Below are 27,362 nucleotides of genomic sequence, written 5' to 3'. Positions count from 1 at the left end.
GAATCAAGTCTCTTTCTGACCAGTCCTGCAGCGAAACACTATTGGCTGAACCGAAATTTATTTCGGATTGACAGTCAGGGATTGTTACGTGTTGATCCTCTCATAAAAGAAAAGACAACACGAGGCATGGCATCCCTGGTGGTCCCGAAATCATTACAGCAAGAAGTGCTAAGGTTAAACCATGATATAGCGGCTGCAGGACATCTTGGAATGGAGAAAACTATCTACAGAGTCAAAACCAGGTTCTACTGGCATGGCATGGTACCGGATATCAAATTGTACATAGGCACCTGTTCAGCATGTAGCCGAAACAAAGGACCTGTACGACATGCCCGGTCACCAATGATCAACTTTCATGCAGGGGCACCCATGGAAAGAGTTCATCTTGATTTCATTGGTCCCTTGCCCAAGAGCAATTTGGGTAACCAATACATCTTGATGATGGTTGATCAGTTCACCAAATGGGTGGAGTGCATAGCTTTGCCTACCCAAACGGCTGAGGTGACAGCCAAAGCTGCCGTAGACGTTTTTTATCCCGATTTGGATGTCCTTTCCAAGTATTTACGGATCAAGGAAGGAATTTTGAGAGCAAATTGTTCACTGAGCTTTGCACATTACTTCAGATACACAAAACCAGGACAACCCCATATCGACCGTCTGCAAATGGACAAGTAGAGCGATTTAATCGCACTCTCTTGCAAACCATTCGTTGCCACATTGACGCAAACCAGACAAAGTGGGATGAATTTCTGCCACAACTGGCAGGAGCATTGAGATCTGCAGTAAATCGACAAACGGGATATACCGCCAATATGCTGATGCTAGGTAGGGAAATCAATCAACCTGCAGAGCTAGTCTTCAGTGCCACTCGGGAGGAATCTCCATCTTTGGACCCCGACACGTATGTAAGTCAGCTTGCCTCAGCACTTGGTGAGGTACATCAGTTGGCCCGTAAAAAATTACAAACTACTCAGTGCCATATGAAGAGGGATTATGATTTGAGGATTATGTCCCGGAAGTTTGAAGAGGGGGAAATGGTGTATATACTGGACACTGCCTCCACTGTGGGGAAGTCCAAGAAGTTGTCTCCATCCTGGAAAGGACCAGGAATAATAACTAATAAGATTTCCAATACATTGTATGAAGTCCGGACAAGGAAGACAACATCAGTACATCATCATGACCGCCTCAAGCCTTGTCGAGATCGTGTAATTCCAAGTTGGATCCAAAGGTTTTCTAAAACCAGGAGTTCTATAGAGGCCCAAGAGGATCTTAACTTGGATTGGCTCTTCAGCAATCCAACTAATTATTGTATCTGTAACAAGCCAGATGATGGAAAGTTGATGATAGGCTGTGACCAGTGTGACCAATGGTTTCACGGAGCATGTGTAGGAATCAGCAGGAAAATAGCTCAGACTCTGGATAAATACATCTGTCCTCACTGCCAAACAGGAAGGGACAATTCACCTTAAAAGTAGAAAATTGCTATTTTTCCAGAAACATGGTATTCCAACGACGTACAAGATCTGTAGAACGTCGCGGGGCCAGGAGTCGAGAGCTGTCCACCTCTTACTGGGCTGGGGATGGACAATCAGAATCCCCGGAGTCCCTGTCAAGCAGGGGAACCACCCCTTCTTCTCCTGGGCACCAAACATCAGGAGTGGACCAGGCTCATGGGCGTGAGTCAAGATCCTTGACCCACAGGCCCCATACACCTGCACACTCTCCCTCACTTAAGCGGAGTCACCAGCCTCAGGTTTCATCACCACGGAAACGGCATTGTCCAAGCCCTGACCATAGACGAGTGGCCTCGGTGGTTTATCTCCCAGTAAACCGGTGGGATAGACCTCAAGAACGTCTACCTTCCAGAAGGCCGGCCAGGACCTCAAGCCGACGATCTCCACTCAGACAGACGGCTGTATACTATAACTCGTCCTGGCAAAGGCAACAACATTCGCCAGCGAGAGAACTCTCAAGACAAGAGAGATGTTCCTCACCTAGGAGACAAATCCCCAGAAGGCAGAAAAAACATCATTCGCCAGAGATGAGACGAGAGAGACGTTCCTCTCCGAGGAAACAGGTTCTCAGAAGGCAGGAACATCGTCCCTCACCGAGACGGGAGCAACAGCAGCCCGAACCATCCTCTTCCGCCAGGTTGATCAAGACCAATAGCAAAGGGATGAATGTGTCGATAACGAATAAGGGAGCCGCTAAATTTCACAGCAGCCATCCTCATGGCTTAGGATCCATCTGCCCCATCACGTCCTGTGGAATGCGATCAAGAACATTGCGCCATCATGTCCACAGAGCTCATCTCCCACACTGTCTTCGGGACTCGGTAAAGGCCTCGGCGGAAACAACTTCCCATATGGTAACAGCCATAGAAGATCTTGCTCGGCAGAACTTAGGAGCAGGAGCTACCTGGACGGAATTGCATCAGTTCGTCCTAAGGAATAGCCATGTTCCCAAGGACATACCTCTCAGAGGAAGCTGCTACGGGCACCTTTCCCAGCTGTGCCAGATGAAAGGTTGGGCCTTACCTCTAGACGCAACCAACCTGTCCTTGGAGAGTCCGGCTTGCTTGATCCACTGGAGGGTTTTGGCGTCACTGTTAAACGTAACATCTGAAATGGTCAGGATCCACTTCCACAACCTGGGAACCATCCTGCCACTGGCAAGTCCATCTCCGGTTGTGCAAGCCACACAATCGTCAGAGCCATCGGAGATGCGGACACCTCCACCTTCAGCATCCGTACAACAACAGCACAAGCCACCAACTCTGGAGGGACTTCCCAGGGGCTTTGACACCCACTTCCATTCAGACAGAATGCGCAGCAGGCTCCACCTGGACGCTGCCACGCCCCTGGATGAAGTCCTGGATCAAGCAGGTCAACCACTAGATGATTCCTCCTTTGATCTCGTCAGAGCCGTTCAAGTTTTTTGTGATCCTCCAACTTGGCCCCAAGATCCAACCTTTCATCAATGTTGGAAAATCGCCGTTGGACTACATCCAAAAAATGTGAGTTCCTATCGCTCTAATCAGCTAGACAAACTCAAGAGTCTGCTATCCTCACCGAACGTCATCGCCCTGGGAGAAGTTGGCCTTGACTTCACAGTAGGGAATTGGGAACAGCAGGGCAAAGTTCTGGAAAAAATCTTCAAGATGGCTGACCCGAACAAACCAATCATCCTCCACCTCCGGGGAACCGCCGAAGACCGGTATCAAAGGGCCCCAATTGAGGAATGCATTAAGATCGCATATGCAGCAGGAATCCAGCCGAACCAGAAGTTTCATCTGCACTGTTTTTCTGGATCCTGTAAAGAAATGGCCCTTTGGACCAAGAACTTCCCCGAAGACTTGGTTTGGATATACCAGAATGGTCGCCAGATTTGACGAACACCAACTCTCAGCCCTGCGGTTCCTGAGTGCGAAACGGTTTGTGCTAGAAACGGATGCCCCCTACCTATGGCCTCGCCCAGGTCACCGAGGGATTAACAGCCCAAAATTACTCGGTGATGTGGCAACTCTGGTGGCTAAGGCTCGACAGAATACGATGGCTAATATCCTAGAGCGCGCCTACATCAATGCTAGGCAGCTCTACAGGGTATATAAGAACACTCTGTAACATGGGATTCCTAATCTGACTTGGTCAGGACTGGAACTGAGTCCATCGATCCGGTTTAGATTCTAGGACTAATTAATTCATCTAATAAGTTATGTGAACCGACTCGGTTGCCACCAAACAACCTGGTTTGGGATTTTCTTATTTAGATGTGTACTCTAAAATAACCATGAGTTACGTGAACTGTCTCGGTTGATAGCACAACACTGCTGCCCAACCCTGCAGGGATTTTTCATGTCCTGATGAGGTCACCTGTTGGATGCTCCCTAAGCCAGACAGACTCACTGGATTCCAAGTGGGGATGCAAGTCCAGAAAAGAGGGAGGAATGTAGTGATCAGTGCTTCCGCACTCGTACATCGGGTTTCATCGGATTGGCCATCCAGTGATACTCGCATGTTTCCGGGTGTGATCGGGGCACGTGATCAACTTACCCGCCAAATCTGACAGGTGACAGATGACAGATCAAGACGAGACACTGAACCGAACGGACGATAATCACAGTATACTACAGAACCCTTGATCTCCCCATCATCTACGCTTACGAAGCAAGGTAAGCGCCTTTCCCTATCACTAGGCTTTCACAACACATGTGTCTGCCATCGTCCACATTGCTAGTCTGACTGTGCATGCCTGACTGCTCTCATTGTAAACAACCTTCGTTTTGTAAATCTGCTCTCATTGTGAATATCAAGACTCTGGTGAGTTAATATTTTGTATTTGTGACCCAATATTTAATATTTCGGACTCAATTGCAGTGAACTAGAAATCTGTATTGTCATCCATTGTAGCTTGCTCATTGTTTGTTCAATATATTATTGAATATTTTAGACTTGTCTGTGTTCTATTTTGCTGGTTCAAAGGGGACTCTTATACCTTTTGTCACGTCAAATTACTTGACCATAAATTTTCCGCCATTCATCCCCCACATAATACACCTGAAATACAGATTTTACACATGGCATTGCATTGTTGGTTTCAGCCCTGGCGCTGACATTGACTCTGACTATGATTCCTGGATTGAAGAGTATTGTATGAATGCGGATGTGTTTGTTCTGGTGGCCAATGGAGAGTCCACACTAATGCAGACAGTGAGTACACTCCACAGACATTGGGGGTTGACATTCACCGATGTGTTGGTGCTGTGGTTCACACTTTTACTAATGCATGGTTTCACGATTTGTATTGATTCGTTGCCTGCTAGTTAGAGTCTATGGTGCTATATAAGAGAATACTAAGATTGCATATTGCTGATATAGAAGGGGTAAATTTCATTTCCAGAGCAGAATTCTGAAACTATTTAACCCATCTTCACCAAATTTGCTATACTGCCTCTCCATATCATATAGATGTACCTTTTGGGGGTTTGAGGTGTTTTATTTCCATTTTTGTTGTTGTTGTCTTCATGGCAACAATATGGACTTTGTCATTTTGAAGGGAAAAGTTTGTTTCCGGAGCATACTTCTGAAAATAATTGACCCATCCTCACCAAATTTGCTACACAGCCTCTCCATATCATGTAGATGTGCATTTTATGGGTTTGAACGTTTCTTTCAAATTTATTTTGTTCATATTTATGAGACAGATACGGCATACCGAAGATCTGGTGTTGTTCTATGCTACTATAGTTTCCATGATATCACCTATCTTGTGCTTTATTTGATTCCAGTGAAAAAGTTACATGCATAACTGAATGTGATAAAATTATATTCTGATTCAGTACTTTGTTGAAATATCTATTGACAACTTCGTGACTGAAAAACAACAGATTCATTCATGCATTTCGAAAGAGAATCATTTACAATTCTGAATGTTTCGTAAATTAAAACTGTGGAGTTGTTGATTTGTTGATAAGCAATTAAGTTTAATTGAATATAAAATATTAAATGAAGACTTTACAAACATAATAACTCACTATCAATAATATGTATTCACATACTAGAGATTTTGAAATTGGAGGAATCAAATGAATTGTTTGAGGTCTCAACGTTGAATTGGGGGAAGGGGGAGACATATTTTACGAGTAAATACACTTTCTAGTTTAGTAATGATATATCACTCCTGCAGGAGAAGAACTTCTTCCTCAAAGTGAGCTCTCGCCTTTCGAAACCCAACATCTTTGTACTACAGAACCGCTGGGATGTGGTCACTGTGGAGGAGGATGTGGAAGCTGTGGAAGCTGTAAGTACAGTCCTATCCCACTGACGTGGCACACTTCTGTAAATGTGTGGCAGACACAGCTTGATTCGCAGCTGGGAATTTACCTAACTAATTATATTGCAATTGTCTTGTTTAGAATACTGTCAACCAATAACATTGTTTGTTACAATTTTGGCTAATTAATTTACACTGACAATGATGTTTATGAATATTGTGATTAGATATATATTTACTTGTGATAGTGATAACTTGTATATGAGGACGTCAGTCAGTAAGCCTAGTATACACAGACAAATGTCTGCGTACGCGTAAGCATGGTTGGATGGTGGGATGTGTGAGTGTTATTTGATGACGTTTCAGTTTCAACTTATGAACAAGTGATTGTGGCATTGGAATTTAATATCTTATAAATCTTCTTACATATATATATATCGCACATATCCAGGCAACTACTGCTTACTCCTTTTAAGTGCACAGGGTTGTGTACTGCACACTAGGGGTTGTGACAACACTGAAAGAGTCTGCACACAAAGTTGACTCCAAGGTTTTTACACCCGGTCACAGGTGGACTCGATCCCGGCACCTCAACCTCGCTGGATCACTAGCCTGGCACCTTAGCCAGCTCTCCCATTGCGCTCAAAACAGGGCGCAGTGGGCGAGCAAGTAAGATTGAGTCATATAGTTATGTATCATTTATTCAACCTGTCGCAAAACAGCATTCAGTTACACTGCAGTTGTGGTGCCATTATACTATTTTTTGGTTGGAGGCGCAAACGCCTCTATGATATACACTTGGAAAATTCAAATGAACTTTCAGCCTCTAAAACTTAGTCTCTTTGTATTTTGGCAATTCCAAATGACAATAATGTAGCAAAATTATTAGGAGCCACTTGACCATGTGAATAATCCGAAATAATTATCCTTACGTCATTATCTTTAAGCTAATCTTTACGTCATAGTTAATGCAGAAATCGAGGTTTCTATACATCTATAATTAAAACACATTCTGCGTTATTACTGATCGTTAATAAACTGACTTAAAAACAATTTATACACGTAATATTTGCGATGCGAGTACCAATCTCTAATAGAAGCAAACCTCTAATAGGTGGAGGTATAGTCATCGTGATGCTCTTGAAATCAGCTTTACAGCCAAATCATCTCACGTCCATCTCACTAAATTTCTTAATTTAGACAGGTGCCTCCAGCGGTGCCTTTTAAAAAAAAAAATTGTATAACATTACTTCCAAAGTAAACGATTGCAAAGATTCTCTCACCAAGTCTGTCAAAAATATGATCCCCGCTCGATCACAACGGAATCTTTTGACTAATTCATTGTAATCGTAAAATGTTAAACGTCCATATGTTCTCGAAAATGTCTGAGGCGCGGCTGCATTGTCTGGCGGCCGCCATTTTGTTGAGTTAAGAAAATTCTTAGGTCGACTTAGGAGTCCTCTGTGACGACTCCTAACATTTGCTCTAACAGTAAAGAGGCTTTATAACTAGATCTCTTTAAAGGGCAAATTTACTCGAAAATTAACCTTTTGTCTTGCACTTCTTCTACATAAAATGTGTTTGTCAAGCAGTCTCATAGCCAAAACAGTACAGATATCATTAGTAACTACTTTACTTTTTGCATTACATTAATCCATATTTTGCACATTTACTGAGAGTTCTATGTCCACAATAAACGCACCATTGCTTATGTCCCTTGCAAATGACGTCATTGGTGCCCAACTTATAAACAAATGACGTCATTATGCTCTATTATACTCTATTTTACCCTGTTTCACGTGGTGCAGGTACAGGTGTGGTTCTTGTGTCTCGATGCGCTGGCTACGGTTTTAACCTTCGTGTTGCCTGGCCGTCAGCTGGCTTTGTGTTCCGGTCAGTGCCACAATGTAATCACCTTTGGAACAAAGGTATACATTGTACGAAAAGTGTTACCACGTAACCAACTTGTATAACATTCAACCTGTGTCAGTCGCCTTCCAACAGCATCTTCTTACAGCAATTTAAGCAAAACTGAAATGTATAATGCATTACATCTAGCTAACCATCGGTGAATGTGCCGGCACTCTAAGTTGCTACTTAACCCTTATCCCACCAAGCTTTCTTCATATCCATTACTGCCAAGTGGGCCTGTGAGGCCCGGTCAACCACTTTTGATTTATATCAAAGGACCTGACAAGGTATATTACATTTTTCTTCACTTTTAGAACAGTCACTGCTGTCACTAACATTTCCTTCAAAGGGAGGTTCGAACTCAGAATCTGATCCACTGTCAGAAGGTACTGCATCAGCACCACTACCATCATCATCTGCAGCAGCAGGTTGGAGCTAAACGTCGCAAAAATTGCTTCTCAAACTTCCTTAAGTGGCATTTAGAAGCTGGTGTGATGAAGAGGAACACTTTTTATGGATAGACAACTTCTTTATTGCAGTGGATGCGACGTTTCGGTGTAGATTCTAACACCGTTATCTAGCAAATGATAAACAACATCTGCACCGGGAGAATATACATGACGGGTATTTGGGTTTATACAATAGAAGAGGTTGATGTGTGTTGACATGAGGCTTGTTGTGATAAGAAATGATTGAAACCAGTAGACAAAGGGTGGGTTATTCTTGATTAGTTAATCGTAAGCTGTAGGGATGTAATAACGTTGATTACTGTTGATTGTCGGGTTGAGCCGTTTGATGTTGATTACCTCTAAGAGTTCTCTTATCCCATGGCCTCTCCCCCGTCATCAGCGAGATCTACATGACGGAACTCGAAGACAAAGCCCTCCTCACCTCAACCGTCACACCAATATGCTGTTTCCGAAAAGTAGATGACCACAGAACCCTCCTGTAAGAACTTAGAGAGAAGATGAGATGGGTCCGACTCTACACAAGCAACACACAGTTCCCTAGACTACCCTACGCCCGAGGTCCACAAAGACTCCATCAAAGACCATCCCCTAGTCTGTTCCAGGAACACTGTCCATTACAATACCACCAAGCATCTCGACCGGCGACGACCGCCTTCTCGCCCCTCTAGGTAAATTAGCTAAATCCTTTATCATGGACTCCGACGAATTCTGCAACAAGATCAGCACCATCACCCAGCCGGGCAAAATAATGAGTTGATTGATCTATTCACCAATGTACCAAGAGACGAAGCCCTAGCCATCATTAGAAGAAAAGTTGAAGACATCAGTGCTAAACCTAGATACCCATCTCACAGTAGAAAGCATCACCCGCCTCATCCATTCCTATATAAGTTCAACATACTTCACCCGGTCTGATAAAATCTACCAACAAACCCATGGTCTACCTATGGGATCTCCTGTCTCCCCCATCATCACAGCGATCTACAAGACAGAACCCGAAGACAAGACCCTCCTCACCTTACCCACCACAGCAATATGCTGGTTCCGGAAAGAAGACGACATTTGCTTGATAACGGTGTTAGGATCCACACAGAAACGTCGCATCCACTGCAGTAAAGAATTTGTCTATTCATTAAAAGTGTTCCTCTTCTCAAACTTGCTCGACGATTCATCTTTGACTGGCACTTACTATGCAATGTATTCATAAGGAAGCTTTATCAAGTGGCGTTGTCTGGAAGCTGAGTGGGGTGACCGGGCCTCAGAGGCCTGGCAAAACAGTTCATGCAATAATATTTGCTTTTTAAAATTAATGGTAATTATTTCAAAATAATAATAATTATTATAAATCGAGACATGGGAAATGTAAAAATGTTTATCTCACTTTTTAAGCAGAGATTGTCTGATTGTTTGAACCAAGATTGGCATCATACTGTTTCACTTTTGAGCAAATGTCCGACATACTGCCAATTTAAGACAATGTTGCAAGTTGAAAGATATCTGTCCTTAGACATTCCATGGTATTACAAACATGTTTTAGCCAGTTCAGATGTAATAACTTCAAACTTGCAACTGAAACAGGGAGGCATAATAATACACTGTATGGACTTTGTTTATATTGTCATAGCAAAGGCATGTCATTAATTGAAGATGAATGGTTTGTCAACGGTATAATGATGCAAGAATTGAATGTTTTCACCATACCTATATTAGAAACCCGTGTAGGGAAAGTTTTGTAAGACTTATGTCATGTAAGGATGAAAATGTTTTGATAAGTATTGCTAAGTTTCTGATGAAGGCTCGTAAAATTATAAATTGCATAAATTTCAGTAAATATTCTACACATTAAGATCCATATGTTATTTCTTAGATATATTTTGCCCATACACTGTACACTGTCAGACACTTTACCATGTTTACAAAGCATAATTGTATGATTGTTACAACATACTGTTACCATATGACACCTGTGCAAATTGAAAGATATTTTTCCTTAGATATATTCTTCAGTATTATAAACATGTTTTAAGCTAGTCCAGATATAATAGCTTCCAGCCTGCAACTGTAACAAGGAGGCATAATACACTGCACTGTAATAGACTCTGTTTATATTGTTATAGCAAAGGCATACCAGTAGTTTAAGATGAATACCATTTAACTGACAATGTTTAAAAGATGCATACGATTGAATGTTTTCCACCATACCTATATATTGGTAACCCGTGTAAGGATAGTTTTGTTAGACTTGTCATGTAAGGATGATTTTTTATATGTATTGCTAGGTTTCCTGATTAAAGCTTACAAAGATCCACATGTTTTCTTTGGAAAGGTTTATTATGCCTGTACATTGTGCAAAAATGTTTCTGTAATTTTCAAAGGCAACAATGTATAATTGTTACTGGTTTTACCAGCATCAAATATAATGTAAAATTATTCTGTAATATGGGCCATGTCCTTATATACTGAAATAAAACTGCCTTCCCTCTGCCTCCCCTGTGCCTTGTCTGTACCATCATATGCAAATAACGACGTCCGTTCAGCATTGCTTCTGCGTTCTCGCCGACCGTTGTGCCTTCCTTGTGCATTCATTGGCGTTCGCTCTGCCTTCTCTCTGCGTTCTGTGGCGACTGTTCGGCAACCTGCATATTCTAGGTATATTAGTACTTGGCTACGACATTTTATCATTAGTTTCATATGAGCAGGCTAAGTGAAATCATCGTATAATGACTTCAGTAAGCATAAACAATGAACTGCGTTTGCAAATAGCTTCTTTGCAAGGTCAACAAGCATTGTTTTTCAACCAGATAGCCATTGCCATCTTAAATAGAAGGATGAATAGACGTAGAAGAAGAAGAAGATTGAGAACCCTGTGGGTCCGCCCTTGGTTGATGCAACACAGACAGTTGCAATTCGGGGACTACAACCAACTAATGCAAGAACTGCGTCTAGAAGATGAAGGGTCATTCTACAATTATCTGAGAATGGAGCCAGCGCTTTTTAACGAACTCCTCCAACCGGTTGGCCCAAGAATCGCCAAACAGAACACGAATTGGCGAGCAAGTTTCGAGCCTGGTTTGAAACTTGTCGTAACCCTCAGGTTCTTTGCAACTGGGGACAAATACCCAAGCCTCCAGTACCAGTATCATGTGTCACGCAGCATGATCTCCATTTTTTTTGTGCCTGAAGTTTGCAGAGCTATCAGAGATGAATATAAGACTGAAGTTGTCAAATGCCAGAGGAGCTCCAAAGAGTGGAAAGCTGTTGCAGATGACTTTCAGAGACTTACCCCGTGCACTCGGAGCCATTGATGGGAAACATATAGCCGTGCGTTGTCTACCAAACACAGGTAGTTTCTATCACAACTATAAGGGATTTTTCTCTCTTGTCATTGCATTAGTGGATGCAAATAATAAATTTTTATGGTGTTGGAACAATGTCAGACAGCCAGATTTTCAATGAATCTGAACTGAAGACGTACCTCGAAGATGGCACAATAAAGTTTCCAACTCCTGAGTCATTGCTGAATGATGACTGTGACATACCATTCTTCCTACTTGGGGATGATGCATTTGCCCTCAGAACCTACATGATGAAGCCATATTCAACCAGGGCACTCACCAACAAGCAACGTATCTTCAACTATCCTATCTTTTGTGGAAGAAGAGTAGTTGAAAATCCGATTTCAACTTTCAACGATGCAGCCGATGCCTAATTCAGTCCAGGATGTTATTGAAGCAAACATTTGTCTTCACAATACAATGCGAGACCGATATGCAACGCTACTGAATGTTTGACACTGAAGACGATAACCACGACCTCATACCTGGAGAATGGAGACAACAAGCAAATATACATGATGTTGCACACGTAGTCAGACCAAACCGAGACACATGAGCAGGAAAACAGTTGCGAGAGTATCTGAAGTTGCACTTCAACAATACAGCTGGATCAGTTCCATGGCAAGACTGTATGATTTGAAGTGTTGTGTATGGAACTGAATTGCTATGCGGATGGAATTGTTTGATGATGTTCATACTGCTATCATTACTCAACATTAGTCTTATGAATTCATTATGGATATCTGGATTTCCAAATAAAGTATCAATATTGTTTGTCTTCAATTTTGTTCATATCTCAAAAAACATTGTCAGCAGTAACATTTTCCTGTTGGCCAATGTTTTTGGTAATTCTTTTGGGTTTTGGCCTTTCGTCTAGTGGCATACCTTCTTGGAGGCATGGTGAGACGTCTAATGACAAGCTCGGCAGTTCTCAAATACCGTGGACATCGGCAGTACAAGACCTATTTATATATAATCTGGAAAGGCAGAGTGAACGCCGTGATTGTTCAAAGGGAAGTGCTAGTCGCTGAATGAAGGCAGAGTGAATGCTCAACGAACGTCAATGGATGCTCGACGGACGCACCATGAAGGCAGAGAGAAGGCAGGGGCAACGCCACAGTTTACGAAGTTTTTATGTGGCGTCCTTTCGCCGACCATTGTGCCTTCACTCTGCGACCTAGGTGATGGCCCTTCCACCTGCGTCCTGTTGTCAATTCACCATGACAGCGACCGCTCTGCGTTTGTTTTGAGCATGTTCAATACAGTCGACACTACAGTGGCCACTACTGAGCCGTTCTTGGCGTTGGTTCTGCCTACTTTCTGCCTTCATGGTGATGGCTCTGCCTTCTCTCTGCGTTCTTCATTCCTCCTTTGAGCGTTCAATGGCGTTCCGAACATATTTAGAAGGCAGAGAGAAGACAGAGTGGTCGCCGTCCTCTGTAAAGGGGGCTTAACCGAACAAGCGGCTATTACCGAACATAATTCCATTTCCGTATGTTTTTCTCAACTTGCTGGTCGTGAGAGCTTTTTCTGAGTGTGTAGCTTCAGAGCTTCTTGAGTACCTTCCAGCAGACTGTCGTTTAACATAAAAAATATAAATCGAAACAATAAGAAAAGAAATAAAATTAAATCAATTACTCAAATTTCAGTTACGTAAGTCAATGTTAGCTGATACTAAAAGTGCCACAAAAGGCCAAATGTTTATTGGTCTTAGATAATCGTGTTTGCTTGGTCCTATAAGACCATTGATATGATATTTTAAAACAACAGCAGTAGTTTTCATGATAAATTACCTCTTCAACCTAAAAAAGAACATACATAAAAGTCAGTTGATACTATTGATCAAGTAATAAATCCTGGGCCCCGTTCCACAAACGATCGTAGGGCTAAGTTGATCGTAACTCCCATACTTTAACATAAATTTACGACTGTCGTAGCGCTACGATCGCTTTGAGGAACGGGACCCAGCAGATCTGCAATTTCTGCAGAACACTGGCGATATGAGGAAATTGTTGCAATTTAGTTATCTTTTAAACCCAAATAAACGAATCGTGAAAACACTATCGATCAATAGATAAATGTTAAGATATTTGCACTAATGTAAGTGTTTATTTTTTTTAAAACTTGACAAATTTTGTCTTCAACCGAATGACGAGAGGTTGATCGAAGTATCGCCTGTAATGTAATAGTAAATCATGAAATATATTTATCAGATATTTATATGCAAGAAATGTATCTCTCTCTTTTTCAATGCAATTGTTATTTTTATTTCACAAGATACTGAAGAAGTACAAGTCATGTTTGCTGCTTTTTATACAGGAATAGTACTCGATTATCAGGGTTATCCTGAACAGACTTTAAGTGACCAGTCAAATAACAGTTGTGACTAATGTTACCATGGCTTATTTTGAATTTGGGGCCGTATTTTGTGTCAGTTACATCCTTGTTAGAATTTCAATTTAACGTCAATTCGTTCTTTACAGATACTATCGATCAAGGGACTCTTTTCTCTTTCCTCGTTCCTGTTACTGAACTTTTCATAATTTGTCAATTTTAGTAACAGGAACGAGGAAAGTGTTTATCAACCTTCTGTACACGATTGGAAACAAACGATAATGCGTCAAAGCAACGCCACTTCGATCTCAGCTACATTTATATAACACACCTTGTGTTCGGAATAGCCCGACATGGCTATTCGGAATAGCCTGACAAGGGTGTTCAGACGAGTCGACACAAGTTAAAAACAATTATGAAAATTTGATGATGTGAAATATCTGTTGTTGTTTATTCGAACAACCAATTCTGAAACATTGTCGATGAACTGTGAATCGCTGAGAATGTTTTGGAAAACAAGAACTTTCAGCCATATTGCAGAGTGTTTATAAAAACACGTCACACCTCATACAGTTCATAATTGAATGACAAATGGTCTTTGTCGCCAATACCAAGTGTCTCAGTGAAATCTAGCAAAATATACCAGAAGAGAAAACGAATGCCACGCTGGGAAAGGACCACATGTTTGAAATGTAAACAAAGCCAAGCTCAGATTTTACACTGTATTATTTTCTCATACTGTGAGAGATCCATTCGTCTACTTGTATACACGGTACGTAAGTCCCAAAACATTCGAAGTAAATTAAAACGTTCCACTTTTTAATCGTAGAATACGTGTTCTTTTAATGTATGGCTACATTTGCTAAATTGCTAACGGATGAAGGGGTGGTGTAAATCCAGCTAGGGTCCATGCAGGAAGCAAATGTGCTGTAAGTCCCCATGGTCCCTAGTACGGTGATCTACCTTCAGTTGTTGGCGATCTATAGCCTGATTTTATATTGTATTGTCATGTATAGTTAAAATATTTTAGATTGAAGTACTAGTTTTAAATTGATATCTGTGATAATCAAGTTGTTTTAGTGTCCTTCGTTGACTGAATTTTATAATTTACCTTTAGTTGTTAACATATTTATAACTTGATTTCCTACAATCTCCAGTGGCTGAAGGGATGGTGTAACTCCAGCTAGGGTCCATGCAGGTAGCAAAGGTACTGTAAGTCCTCATGGTCCCTAGTATGGTGATCTACCTTCAGTTGTTGGCGATCTCTAGCCCATTTTTATACTGTCTTGTCCTAATTCGAAGTCCAATTTTAGAGAGATATGCTAGTTATATTCTTAATACTGTGATATTCTAGTTGGTTTTACTGTCCTTCGTTGACAGGTTATTTATAATCTGCATATATTTATGTTCAATTTGAAACTTGATATAGTCACGATATGGCTGAAATACTGCCGATGTGACTTAAAATCTTAACTCACTCACTCACTCTCACTTGTATACACTTGCTCATTAGTTTTAGAACATGCATGGAACGAAAGAACGAAAGTTTTCTTCTAAATATCTGGTGTATGAAATTATGCATGATCAATCGGCCTGCTGCTTATATTTTCAGTTCTAATGCTTCTTTCGTATTTTTACACACTTTTTTCATGTGATTTTTTTCGGTATTAATATATTTTGTTTTGGGACTAGACAGGAAACCAGTCAAAATCAATTGGCACCAATTACGTCATAATCAATGGCATAACATTGAGGCACTTACGTTGAGGGTTATACCTTCATTGTAAAACCAACGAGTGTATATTTTCAAGTAGATCTATTGATATTAACTAATTCAAAAATCCATTTTGTTTCACAGAAGGGAAAAATGTGATTTTTTTCGTGTACACTTCCCCTTTAAGAAAATTCTGAAAGAAATTCTCAGTATCCTCTACACTTAGGAGTAACTCTTTATTCTGAGAAGTTTTATAAATACGACCCCTGGTCTCTTGCATCCTCAAACTGGACACGCAGAGTATCTGTGTTGAACATTTAGTAGTAATACAGGCCAATGTTACTCAGGATTAAAATATGATGCGTCTCTTTTGTAGGTGAGGAGGCAACACATGGAGAAGAGTATTGCGTTTTTAGTGGACGAGCTGAAGGTGGTTGACAAGAAGACAGCCGAGGACCGAGTGTTCTTTGTGTCAGCTCGTGAGGCCCTGGTTTCCAGGCTGCACCAGGACAAAGGAACGCCTGTCCCCAGTAAGATGTTGTCATTTTCACAGTAGACACTACACTGACATCCTGTTAATACATAAACCTGTTTTCTACACTTACTGACTGGATCTGAACCAGTATAACAGGGTTTCGTTGGATTTATCTCGTGAACTTAATTCCAAATTTCTTGTTAAGAAGGGCTGATAATTACCCTCAGACTCATTCTGAACTGTAATCATAAGATATGCTGCTAAAACAGCTATCAAGTCAGAATACACCCAAGAGCCAGAGATATTCTGTGCACAGATAGTGATAAAAAAATAGAGAGGGGCTGTCACTTCAAACAGTTGATGGCAGTTGAGTACAGGGTTTTTATCCCCCGCAATGCGTTTTGCGGGGAGTATTAAAATGTACTCCGTCCGTGCACATTTGTCTTTTCCGGAGCATAACTCCAAAACCGTTCAATATTTCTTCACAAAACCTGGCACATAGATAGATCTGGTGGTCTCCTGGTGCCTTTTTGTAGGTTTGGATTTATGAATAAAATATTATTTTGCGTTTCCATGGCAACAAGTTGGACTTAAACTGAAATTGGTTGTAGTACTCCAAACTTGGTACATAGATAGATGTGGTGGTGAACTGGTGCCTTTTGGCAGTTTTAGATTTCTGAATAAAATATTTTTTGCGTTTCCATGGCAACAAGTTCGACTTCTACTGAAATAGGTGGTAGTACTCTTTTCCGGAGTAGAACACTAAAAGCGTTGAATGTTTCTTCACCAAACTTGGCACATAGATAGATCTGGTGGAGAACTGGTGCCTTTTGGTAGTTTTGGATTTCTGAATAAAATATTATTTGCGTTTCCATGGCAACAAGTTTGACTTAGACTGAAATTGGTGGTTGAGCTCTTTTCCGGAGCAGAACTCTAAAAGCGTTCAATGTTTCTTCACCAATCTTGGCACATAGATAGACCTTGTGGTGAATTGGTGCCTTTTGGTAGTTTTGGCTTTCTGAATTAATATTTTTGTGTTTTCATGGCAACAAGTTTGACTTAGACTGAAATTGGTGGTAGTGCTCTTTTCCGGAGCAGACCTTAAAAACCGTTCACTGTTTCATCACGAAATTTCATACATAGGTAGGTCTAGTGGTGAACTGGTGCCTTTTGGTAGTTTTGGATTTCTGAATAAAATGTTTTTTGGTGTGTTTTTTTGTGTTTCCATGGCAACAATTTTGGCTTCAACTGAATTTGGTGCTAGTGCTCTTTTCTGGACCAGAACTTTGAAACCTTTCAGTAATCTCCTTCCACTTAGCTATATACACGCCAGAAACATTGACATAATCATAACTTGTAGACATATTCATAAAGAGTATTTTGCCATTGCGGGGGATATTGATGATTTGTCTTCTTGTTATCCTTATATATCCGGCATTGTCTTGGGGCTCCGTAATATGTGGCTAATAATTGCGTAAATATGATCTGAAAATCTGAAAAATGGGGTATTTCAGCTGCTCAGTATTCATGTGCGAGATGAATGTTTGTTGCAGTGTTGCTATGCGCAAATCGGCTTGGTTGTGAAGTAATTATTGTAAGATAATAATGATGAAACACAGGCAAACTGTAGCGCAAATAGGATTCCGCAACAGAGAGAAGAAATGAACAGTCTTCCTTTATGCTTCGCTCGCATATAGGAAGATAGGTAAGTTTTCTCTCTGTTGTGCAACCCAATTTCCTCTACAGTTTGCCTGTGGATCAAATTACATGCACACCTGAAGGCGATATATTCGTCATGATGTTTGATGTCAGTTTTGAATGAGTGAGTGAGTTAAAATTTAAAGTCACATCAGCAATATTTCAGCTATATCGTGACTAAAACTAGTTCTAAATACATAATAGGGGTGGTGGGGTAGCCTAATGGTGAACACGTTTGCTCGTCACGCCGAAGACCCGGGTCCAAATCCCCACATGGGTACAATGTGTGAAGCCCATTTCTAGTGTTTCGCGCCGTGATATTGCTGGAATATTGCTAAAAGCCACGTAAAACCACACTCACTCACTCTAAATTCATAATAAATACATATAATTTATAACACCTGTCAAGAAGGACAGATTAATTACTAGATTTTCACAATAAACTAACCAGAATATATTTATTAGAAGAAAACTATTTTGGACAATACAATGAAATATGAACAACTAAGGTCCATGGGGACTTACAGTGCCTTTGCTACTTGCATGCACCCCAGCTGGATTTACACCATCCCTTCAGCCATTGACGATTATGCTTGACTCGCTTGTACTCACGACAATAACCCTTTCAGCGTTACAAATTTGTTTTACAGTACATCAGTTCATGTGTAAACAATACCTTCAAACAATATGGAATATTTTGCAAACTCTAGTTTAGAACAGTTGACTGAAGTGGCTACATTTACACTAGTCTAAACTATTGATGGGTAGTATAGTTTCTAAATTTGTGGACAGAGCTCGATGCCTGTCTGACATGACTGAAGAACAAATTGTCAAGGAACTCTCTCAGCAATCCGTCACAGCCGTAAAACGATTCACCTTCAAAAAGGACGGTGTTGTTCAACCAACGAACACCTATCTCTTCACGTTCGCGCGAGCAAACATTCCTGACTCGATTAGAGCTGGTTATTGTAGCATTGGTGTGGAGGTGTATGTCCCCAATCCACTCCGGTGCTGCCAAAAGTTTGGACATGGATCCAAATCCTGTCGTTCCTCTGCTGTTTGTTACCGCTGTGGTGACAAGCATGAGGGCAACGACTGTACTAAGGAAGTGAAGTGCACAAACTGCGGTGGTAACCATATGGCCTCTTCCAAGTTCTGTCCAGTGTGGCAACGCGAATCCGAGATACTAAAGATCAAGCACAAAGAAAATATCTCCTTTCACGAAGCAAAGAAGAGGGTTGCAAGTTTAACTGCAGCCCCTTCAACCATCACCTACTCTTCTGCTGTCTCCCGTCCTACTATCACTACTGCAACCATCTCATGTCAGACCGACCTGACATGGATCATGTCTTCTCAGCCAACTGAACTCAACACAAACTACTCTTCTGCTGTCTCCCGTCCTACTATCACTACTGCAACCATCTCATGTCAGACCGACCTGACATGGATCATGTCTTCTCAGCCAACTGAACTCAACACAACTCAACCTATCTCAGCAACTCCATCTCCAACGCCAAAAGTCAAAACCTCTGAATCACAAACACCAGAACAAATGCCAAAACCAGAAACAGAAACTGCGCGCAGAAAAAGGGAAAAAAAGAGGCTAGAGAGACTAAAACAACTTGAACAATTGCCAAACACAAAACCAAAGGCCACCTCCCCTTCAGAGGTCCCCATCGAGGTCCATAACTCCTTTGGCCCTCTGGATATGGAGGTAACTTCAACTCCACCTCACACCAATAGGAGTTCATCAAACGCTTCCTCACGTTCACGTGACATGTCACCAGTAGAAGCACCATGAATCCACAAAACATGATCCAATGGAATTGCAGAGGACTTAAGAATAATAATAATGAATTACAGTTATTGATTGAAGACTTCAAACCATCTGCGTTTTGTCTCCAAGAAACCTACCTAAAAAGGACCGATAAATTTGACATCCGTCGGTACAGTTCCTACCACTCCTTTTCTCCTCCCGGTGTAAAAGCTACAGGAGGCACTTCTATCCTGGTGAGGCAGGGTGTCCTTCATAGCCCCGTTCCACTTAAAACCAACCTACAAACTGTTGCTGTCCGCATGACTCTGAACATAGGGTTTACACTATGTTCCTTCTATTTCCCTCCCACCTCAACTGTTCGCCTATCAGATCTTCAGAACTTATATGATCAAATCCCGAAGCCCTGCATAATCATGGGCGACTTCAACGGCCATAACCCCCTATGGGGGAGTACTGATACAAATAGTATGGGAAAGGTCCTTGAAGAGTTTCTCTCAAATGATGATGTATGCATCTTCAACGATGGATCAAACACCTACCTCCATCCTGCCACTGGATCATACTCTGTTCTCGATCTATCACTTAAAGATTCTAATCTTTTAAATGAGTTCGAATGGTCGGTCCATGACGACCTTTGTGTGGAAGCGACCACTTCCCAACAATTCTTACTCCTATCAACCTCACGGATGAACCACCTTCAACAAGATAGAATTTTACTAAGGCCAATTGGCCTTTATTCCAAACCCTATGTTCAGAAAAACTTAAGCCGGACAACTTCAGGAATGTCCCTGACCCCATGGAACTATTTTCAGACGTCCTAAATGCCATCGGAGACAAAACTATTCGAAAGTCCTCTGCAAACCCGCACATACGCAAACCATGGTTTGATACAAACTACAAACAAGCTAGGAAAAATAGGAGGAAGGTGGAAAAATATTTCCGACAACATCCTACACTGCATAACCTGAATGCTGTTAAAATGACAAATGCCAGGGCAAAACGTACCTTCAAACAAACTAAACGCCGGTCATGGAGGAAATATGTGTCAAAAATCAACTCCCGCACACCCATGTCCAAGGTGTGGAACATGATTCAAAAGATTAAGGGCAAAAGGGTCAAAATCAGGAGTTCACCACCTGAAAAATGGAGACTCCCTCCTAACAAATAAATCTGAAATTGCCAACAACCTTGGCGAAACTTTGGCAAACCACTCCTCCTCATCAAATTATAACCCCCAGTTCCAGAAATGTCAAACCCAAGAAGAAAAGAAACCAGTCAATTTTAACTCTGATAATGGGGAGGATTACAACGAAACGTTTTCCCTCCATGAATTACGTACTGCCCTAGGACAGGCTCACAACACTGCGGCAGGAGCTGATGAAATCCATTATCAGCTTCTGAAACACCTCCCTGACACAGGCTTGGAAACACTCCTAAATATATTTGATGACATCTGGACATCCGGACACTTCCCCCCCCTTCGTGGCACAATGCCATTATTATCCCTATACCAAAACCCGGCCGCGATCATACTGATCCCTCAAACTACCGTCCTATATCACTAACTAGCTGCGTTTGCAAAACCATGGAGCCCATGGTAAACAATCGATTAATCTGGTACTTGGAGACCAATAACCTCCTCAGTGACCTCCAATGTGGTTTCCGAAAAAAAACGAAGTACCATTGACCCTCTGGAGCGTCTGGAATCATTCATCAAAAACTCCATTGTCAACAAACAACATACCGTATCCAACTTTTTCGATTTAGAAAAAGCATATGATACAACGTGGAAACATGGTATCCTAAAAGATTTACACGAGTTTGGAATGAGGGGTAGACTACCTCAATTCATATCTCAGTTTTTAAATAACAGACAATTTCAAGTTCGGGTGGGTTCCACACTGTCTGACTATTTCCACCAAGATCAGGGCGTCACCCAAGGCAGCATCCTGTCTGTCACACTTTTTAGCATAAAAATTAACAGCCTCACTAACGTTCTGAACAGTTCCGTTGATGGGTCCCTTTTCGTGGATGACTTCAATATTTCATGTCGTGGTAAGAACATGCACGCAATAGAAAGGCAGCTACAACTCTGCCTTAACAAAATCCAAAAATGGGCCAATGAAAATGGTTTTAAGTTTTCAAAATCCAAAACAAATTGTATTCACTTTTGTCGTAAATACAAACCACACAAGGATCCAGACCTAACTTTAGATGGTACTCCCATCAAGGTAGTAGAAGAGGCCAAATTCCTTGGACTCATATTCGACCGCCACCTGACATTCTTACCACACACCGCCGTGATATTGCTGGAATATTGCTAAAAGCGGCGTAAAACTCAACTCAGTCAGTCTTACCACACATAAAATATTTGAAAACAAAGTGCTTGAAGGCTCTAGACTTGCTAAAAGTAGTCTCAAATACAGAGTGGGGAGGGGATCAGACCACCCTCCTTCACTTGTACAGATCATTAGTTCGCAGTAAACTAGATTATGGCTCCATTGTCTACGGTGGAGCCTGCAAAAGCAATTTAGAAAAAATAGACTCTATCCACCACCAAGGGCTGAGGCTCTGCCTGGGAGCTTTTAGGACCTCTCCGGTAGACAGTCTATATGCGGAGGCCAATGAACCTTCCCTTGAACAACACCGCATTAAACTCTCACTGCAGTATATCACTAAATTACGTTCAAATGAGTCCAATCCAGCATACAATTGTGTTTTCAACCCGCTCTATGAAAACTTATTTCCTATACTGCCAAGCCTGGTTCCACCACTTGGAATCAGGATCAAACCACACATATCTGCAGCTAAAATTGATCTCGACATCATTGCACAATACCGACTTCTGTCCTCACCACCATGGCAAATGGTGAAACCACAAGTCGATCTTACCCTCACCAAACTCAAAAAGTCTGAAACAAATCCCTTGGTGAATACAACCAGTTACGCTCGAAGTATAACACTCACAGATCCATTTTCACAGACGGATCCAAGGACGATGGCCAAGTTGCCAGCGCTACAGTCATTGGAGCCAAGACTGTCTCCTCTAGGATCCCCGACAACAGTTCCATTTTCACCGCTGAAGCCAAAGCTATCTTCTCAGCTTTGACCTACATTCAACAGCAAAATCATTCCAAAAACTTCATCGTTTTTACAGATTCATTATCCTGCCTTCAAGCACTTCTAAACGTGACTTCAAGTCATCCAATCATCCTGGACATACTAGAACTGTACAACGACCTTTCTACTGGCCAATATGACATCGTCCTCTGCTGGTTGCCGGGTCACGTCGGCATAGCAGGTAACACCAAGGCCGATGCTGCAGCAAAAGCAGCTCTTGAAAAGCCCCTATCTCCACTGCTAATCCCGTACAGTGATTTCAAACCCACTATCAGAAGCTACACTCGGGACCTGATGCAAAAAAGGTGGGACACTCAAGTAGGAAGAAACAAACTCCATGAATTGAAGCCAACAATCGGTTATACCTACTTGGGTTGTCAGTCAAGACGTGATGAGGTAATTTTACGACGATGTCGTATTGGCCACAGTCGATTTACACATGACTATCTGCTAAAAACGGATGGGGATGGACCCCCCATATGTCTCTCCTGCGATGAGGCTTTCACCGTCAAGCATATTCTGCTTGACTGTGTGGACTTTACATCTGCAAGGGACTCGCATTATCACGCAACCAATCTGAAAGATCTGTTCTCCAGCGTGAACGCTCATCTGATACTGAACTACCTGAGGGAAGTTGATCTATATCATAAATTGTAACTGTGTAATGTCACTAACAAATTTACCTGCTTTTAAACTTAGTCCTATGACATTCTCTGTTCCAAAATGACAATGTAATGAATGTGTGTCTTTGAAACGAAACCACTTTGTACTTACAATGTATATTAATGCAGACTTGTTCTCGTCACTATATGGCTGGAATAATGCCGATGTGACGTAAAGCCCAACTCAACTCAACTTCTAAATTTGTGTGCAGGGCTTAGCATGACCAGCCGATTGATAGAACCAGGCCCATTCTACCACCTGTGTAGGTGAAGTAAGAGTTGAAGTGGTGTTTTTGGCAAAGGAACACTATTCCAGGAACTCCTGCCCTCCACTGACACAATGGCGCAACCCACGGCAAACAGGTTGCTCAATTTGGTCGCCTCTTACGACCAGCAATGGGGTGTTGTGGGCGCATTCTACCCCGGGTCAACACGGGGGAAGAGCTTTTAGCATTACCCAGCACTCACCACAAGGAGCTTGCTCTTCGCGAGTGCCGATTGCCAAGTACAAGATGGAATGGAATGGAGAATCCGACGTACGCGAAGCTCTACGACTTCGTGGTGTGGTCTTCCATACAGTATGGCGCAGCAATCTTGGGAACCTTCACACTCTCTACCATTGATGCCCTACAGAGACGAGGTATGTGCTTCTTCCTCGTACGCCCACAACAACGCCGTCATGGGAGATATGGTGTGGATATGACAATGGGAACCAGTGTCTAGACTCTATAAACGGTTATGTCTGATCTCATGTGAAAGGCTATCATGAAAAGTGTATAGCTGGGCCAACAGAGAAGCAATAGGAGAAACTGGAATTTCAGGATTCATGCAAAGTATAAACTACATTAGGATTACTTTAATAACATTGTAAACACATTTCCGATACAGCATGTTGCAAGTGAAGTGAAAACCAAAATGTTTCAATCTTTCCAAAACGAGTGGACAACAGTGATCCGACGTCATCAAGGTACCCGAGGTACCGGGGTAACAAGTTACGAATCTTTACAGTAGATTCACAAGTTTGAATTCGTCACTGAGACATTCGCCATTATTGCCATTGAGAGAGTACCGACGTCAACATTGGTCGAGTTCAGCCAGTCGTCATCTCTCTGGCCAACTCCTATTCATAATCCAGTGACTCCGACACTGATGAAAACTTATTCAGTCTCATATAGTGATGAATCATATACTGAACAGCAAAAGAAACGCAAGTGTGGCTTTTTGTCAAGTTTTTGAATAGAAGACAACCCAAATTATGTCGAATCATTTATTCTATAGAAAACAGCTTAAGGTTGCTGTTGACATTGAATTGCAATAAGTTCAAATTGATCACAGTCCGTCAAATGGAGATACCCCTGAACACGAAAAGTCTCTTTAGTAACGCGTATAGCCACCTTGAGCTTGCACACAGGCCGTGCAACGTGGCCTCATTGAGTTCACTAGAGTCTGAAAGAATGCCTGAGGCAACTGGTTCCGCTCAAACACCAATCTCTATTCCAGCTGTGCAAGTGTGAGTGGCTATCTACCTGCAGCAATCCTCCGTCCAATTTCGTCCCAGAATGTTCAATGGGAGCCATATCCGGGGAAAGAGACGTTAATGTTGTTCTGAGCCAGATAATCCATCGACACCCTTGCTGTGTGAGGGCTGCAAACGTCGCTGGCGTTGTTGACGTGCCAAAATTGGCCCCACATATGGCCTTCGGCAGTGGATTCCAGCAGCCCGAAGACGACGCCTAATCGCATCGCTTGGCACTGCTCCCCTTGACCCAAGAACTAAGGCTGCTGTTACTGTTGCTGCTTGAGGTCGGTTCCTTAGATGAGTGACCCGGATGAACCGATCTTGCGCATAAGTTGTCACTCGTTGCCGTCCGGTACGGGGACGATCAGCAGGAACCCGCTTTGCAGATGACGTTAAGCAAGTCGTGTAATGGTGGTCATATGACAGCCCAATTGTCTAGGTACAGCGGTTGCAGTGCTACCTCCGTGTAATTTTCCAATGGCCATTCCCCTCTGCTCAGTCGTTAGCCTAGGCGTCGTTTGTGTGGCGTGTACACCTCCTAGCGTCAATACTGAACTGTTTTTTGACACACACCTTTATAAGGGATACCTCAGAGTGAAATGCATGCTTTTCATCCATAAACTTCGATGCACGTGCTAAAAATATGGTTTTGCTGCACTGTTGGTGTGTTTGTGCGAATGTTTCGTATGGACGTCAAATTGCATGACATCATCTCATATGGGATCATTACGTCACTTTACCATGAACGTTCCATAAACAGGAACGCTTACCTTCATGAGATTTCATTTTTTTTTAACTTGCGTTTCTTTTGCTGTTCAGTATACTTGAATCATCATGTGATATTGATCACTAAGAAGAACCTGTTCACCGCTTGCTATAGTGTACAGTACACAACCCTGTGCACTTAAAACAACCCGCGAATCCGCTGGTATATATGACCAGATGGTGGCCACATGAATACGTGTAAACACCTAGTTGCGGCAATGTGCAGTGAACTTGGACAAAGTACTGTGACTGTGCTCAAGTCCACCCAGTTGAGATTGATAATATGATGTGCCGTTGAGATTGACATCCGATGATCGAGGAAAAAATACTAGCGCCTGCTACTCTCCACCCGTTGGTCGAGGGATGATGGATAATTAGATGATCATGCAATGAAGCTACATAACAGTAACTAAAGCGCTAGTAAAATCAATTGAATGACAGTTGGCCTAACTATAAATAGATAATTCAACCCTCGCTCTTTGTCGGCCCGGTGGCGTTAGCCCGGCTCTGAAAGATGCGGTTCTAATCCTACTAGGGAAAACATTTGCACATTTAAGTTGATCTTTGACGATATTCCAATTGATTTCAAACACTAACATATCATCTGAATTTAAATGTTGATGTTAATATAGAGTTAGGAAAAAGTAGAACCGGGGAATAGCGCTATGAGCATACCTGGTGTGGAGTTTGGCGCTATATAAATGGACACATTATTATTATTATTATTAATAGGTCTTACTTACGAAAAGTAAAACCTGGGAGCAAACAAAAACCTCAAATGCGGTTATTCCGGGAAAAGAAGCAATAGTGAGAAGCAGCCTTCAGGTTTATATATGCAAATCAATTCTGGAGGTCGGGGTTTGATTAATGTGGAGTCTCTTCATAATAGAATTTTATTGTGTACTTTTGCACATATTTATTTATGATCCTCGGGTGATGCATGTCAAGACTCATGACAAAAGCAAGGAATTCCACGGCTATTTTAAGCATGCCAAGGTTGTTGGACAGAATCTGAAATTTGAGGTTGATTTTGTTGATGGCAATGTACTTCTGGACGGTACAGCGATGGGAGTAAACCAGGTGACGTCCTTCACCAAGTCTGCCCACATTCGATTATTTGTGGAGAAGCTTTCTGAGGAACCATTGCATCGTGTGTACATGCAGTGTGTGGAACAGAACGGTAATTCAACCGATTCCTTCGCCTGGATGAAGTCGGCTGGTCTTAAATGTGAAACTGAAGGCTTTCTTTTTGCTGTCCAGGACCCTCTCGCAATCGCTAAATGTCATTCTAAACGAAAATATTTGCATGAAATGTCGATTGTGCAATGAATTTACAGAGACTGTCCAACAACTCGTCAGTGGATGCCCTTCTTTGGCACAAACAGCATATCTTAAACGACATGATGACATGACTCGTTGCTTCTACTACCGTCTTCGCCATGCCTGTGGCTTTGACACCGAGGTCCATCCATGGTACGACCCTGAACATGTCCACGGCGTCATGGAAAATGATGCTTTCAAACTTCTCTGGAATAGGCCTGAGAAGAATTCCGCAAACAAACCGGATCATGTCCTTTTTAATAAAGCCAATGAATATATTTATATCATTGAATTTTCTGACCCTTTTGACAGCAATATGATTGGCAAGACTCAGGAAAAGCATGCTAAGTATGCGGACTTCGTCTTTGAAATGTCTCGCTTGCATCCCAAGTACACTGTCGTCAGGCTCCCCATTGTTCTCGGTGCCCTTGGTTTGGTACCTCCTGATTTCTTTGCGCAGACCAGGTTCTACACCGGGAGCACAACC

At 42.0% G+C, this 27,362-nt stretch overlaps 2 protein-coding genes across 2 annotated transcripts in view; both read left to right on the top strand.

Annotated features, from left to right (window-relative positions):
- The first annotated feature begins 812 nt into the window (after positions 1–812).
- Positions 813–1,472, top strand: LOC124274696 (inhibitor of growth protein 4-like). Its single transcript, XM_046710063.1, has one exon. The coding sequence runs from the start codon at positions 813–815 to the stop codon at positions 1,470–1,472; it is 660 nt and encodes a 219-aa protein (XP_046566019.1).
- Positions 1,473–4,219: 2,747 nt separating this feature from the next.
- The window catches only part of LOC124274684 (mitofusin-2-like), a 118,530-nt gene continuing 95,387 nt past the window's right edge, over positions 4,220–27,362 (top strand). Inside the window, exons 1-4 of the mRNA XM_046710053.1 lie at positions 4,220–4,322; positions 4,604–4,712; positions 5,689–5,802; positions 15,916–16,069. Coding sequence (XP_046566009.1) covers positions 4,656–4,712; positions 5,689–5,802; positions 15,916–16,069 — 325 coding nt within the window. The 5' untranslated portion in view covers positions 4,220–4,322; positions 4,604–4,655. The remainder of the gene's footprint in view (positions 4,323–4,603; positions 4,713–5,688; positions 5,803–15,915; positions 16,070–27,362) is intronic.

The sequence above is a fragment of the Haliotis rubra genome, unplaced genomic scaffold (assembly GCF_003918875.1).
Source record: "Haliotis rubra isolate DU_JTF1 unplaced genomic scaffold, ASM391887v1 Scf1040, whole genome shotgun sequence".
Taxonomy (NCBI): domain Eukaryota; kingdom Metazoa; phylum Mollusca; class Gastropoda; order Lepetellida; family Haliotidae; genus Haliotis; species Haliotis rubra.
Note: the sequence above shows the minus strand (reverse complement) of the source record. Positions and strands in the feature narration are given on the sequence as shown.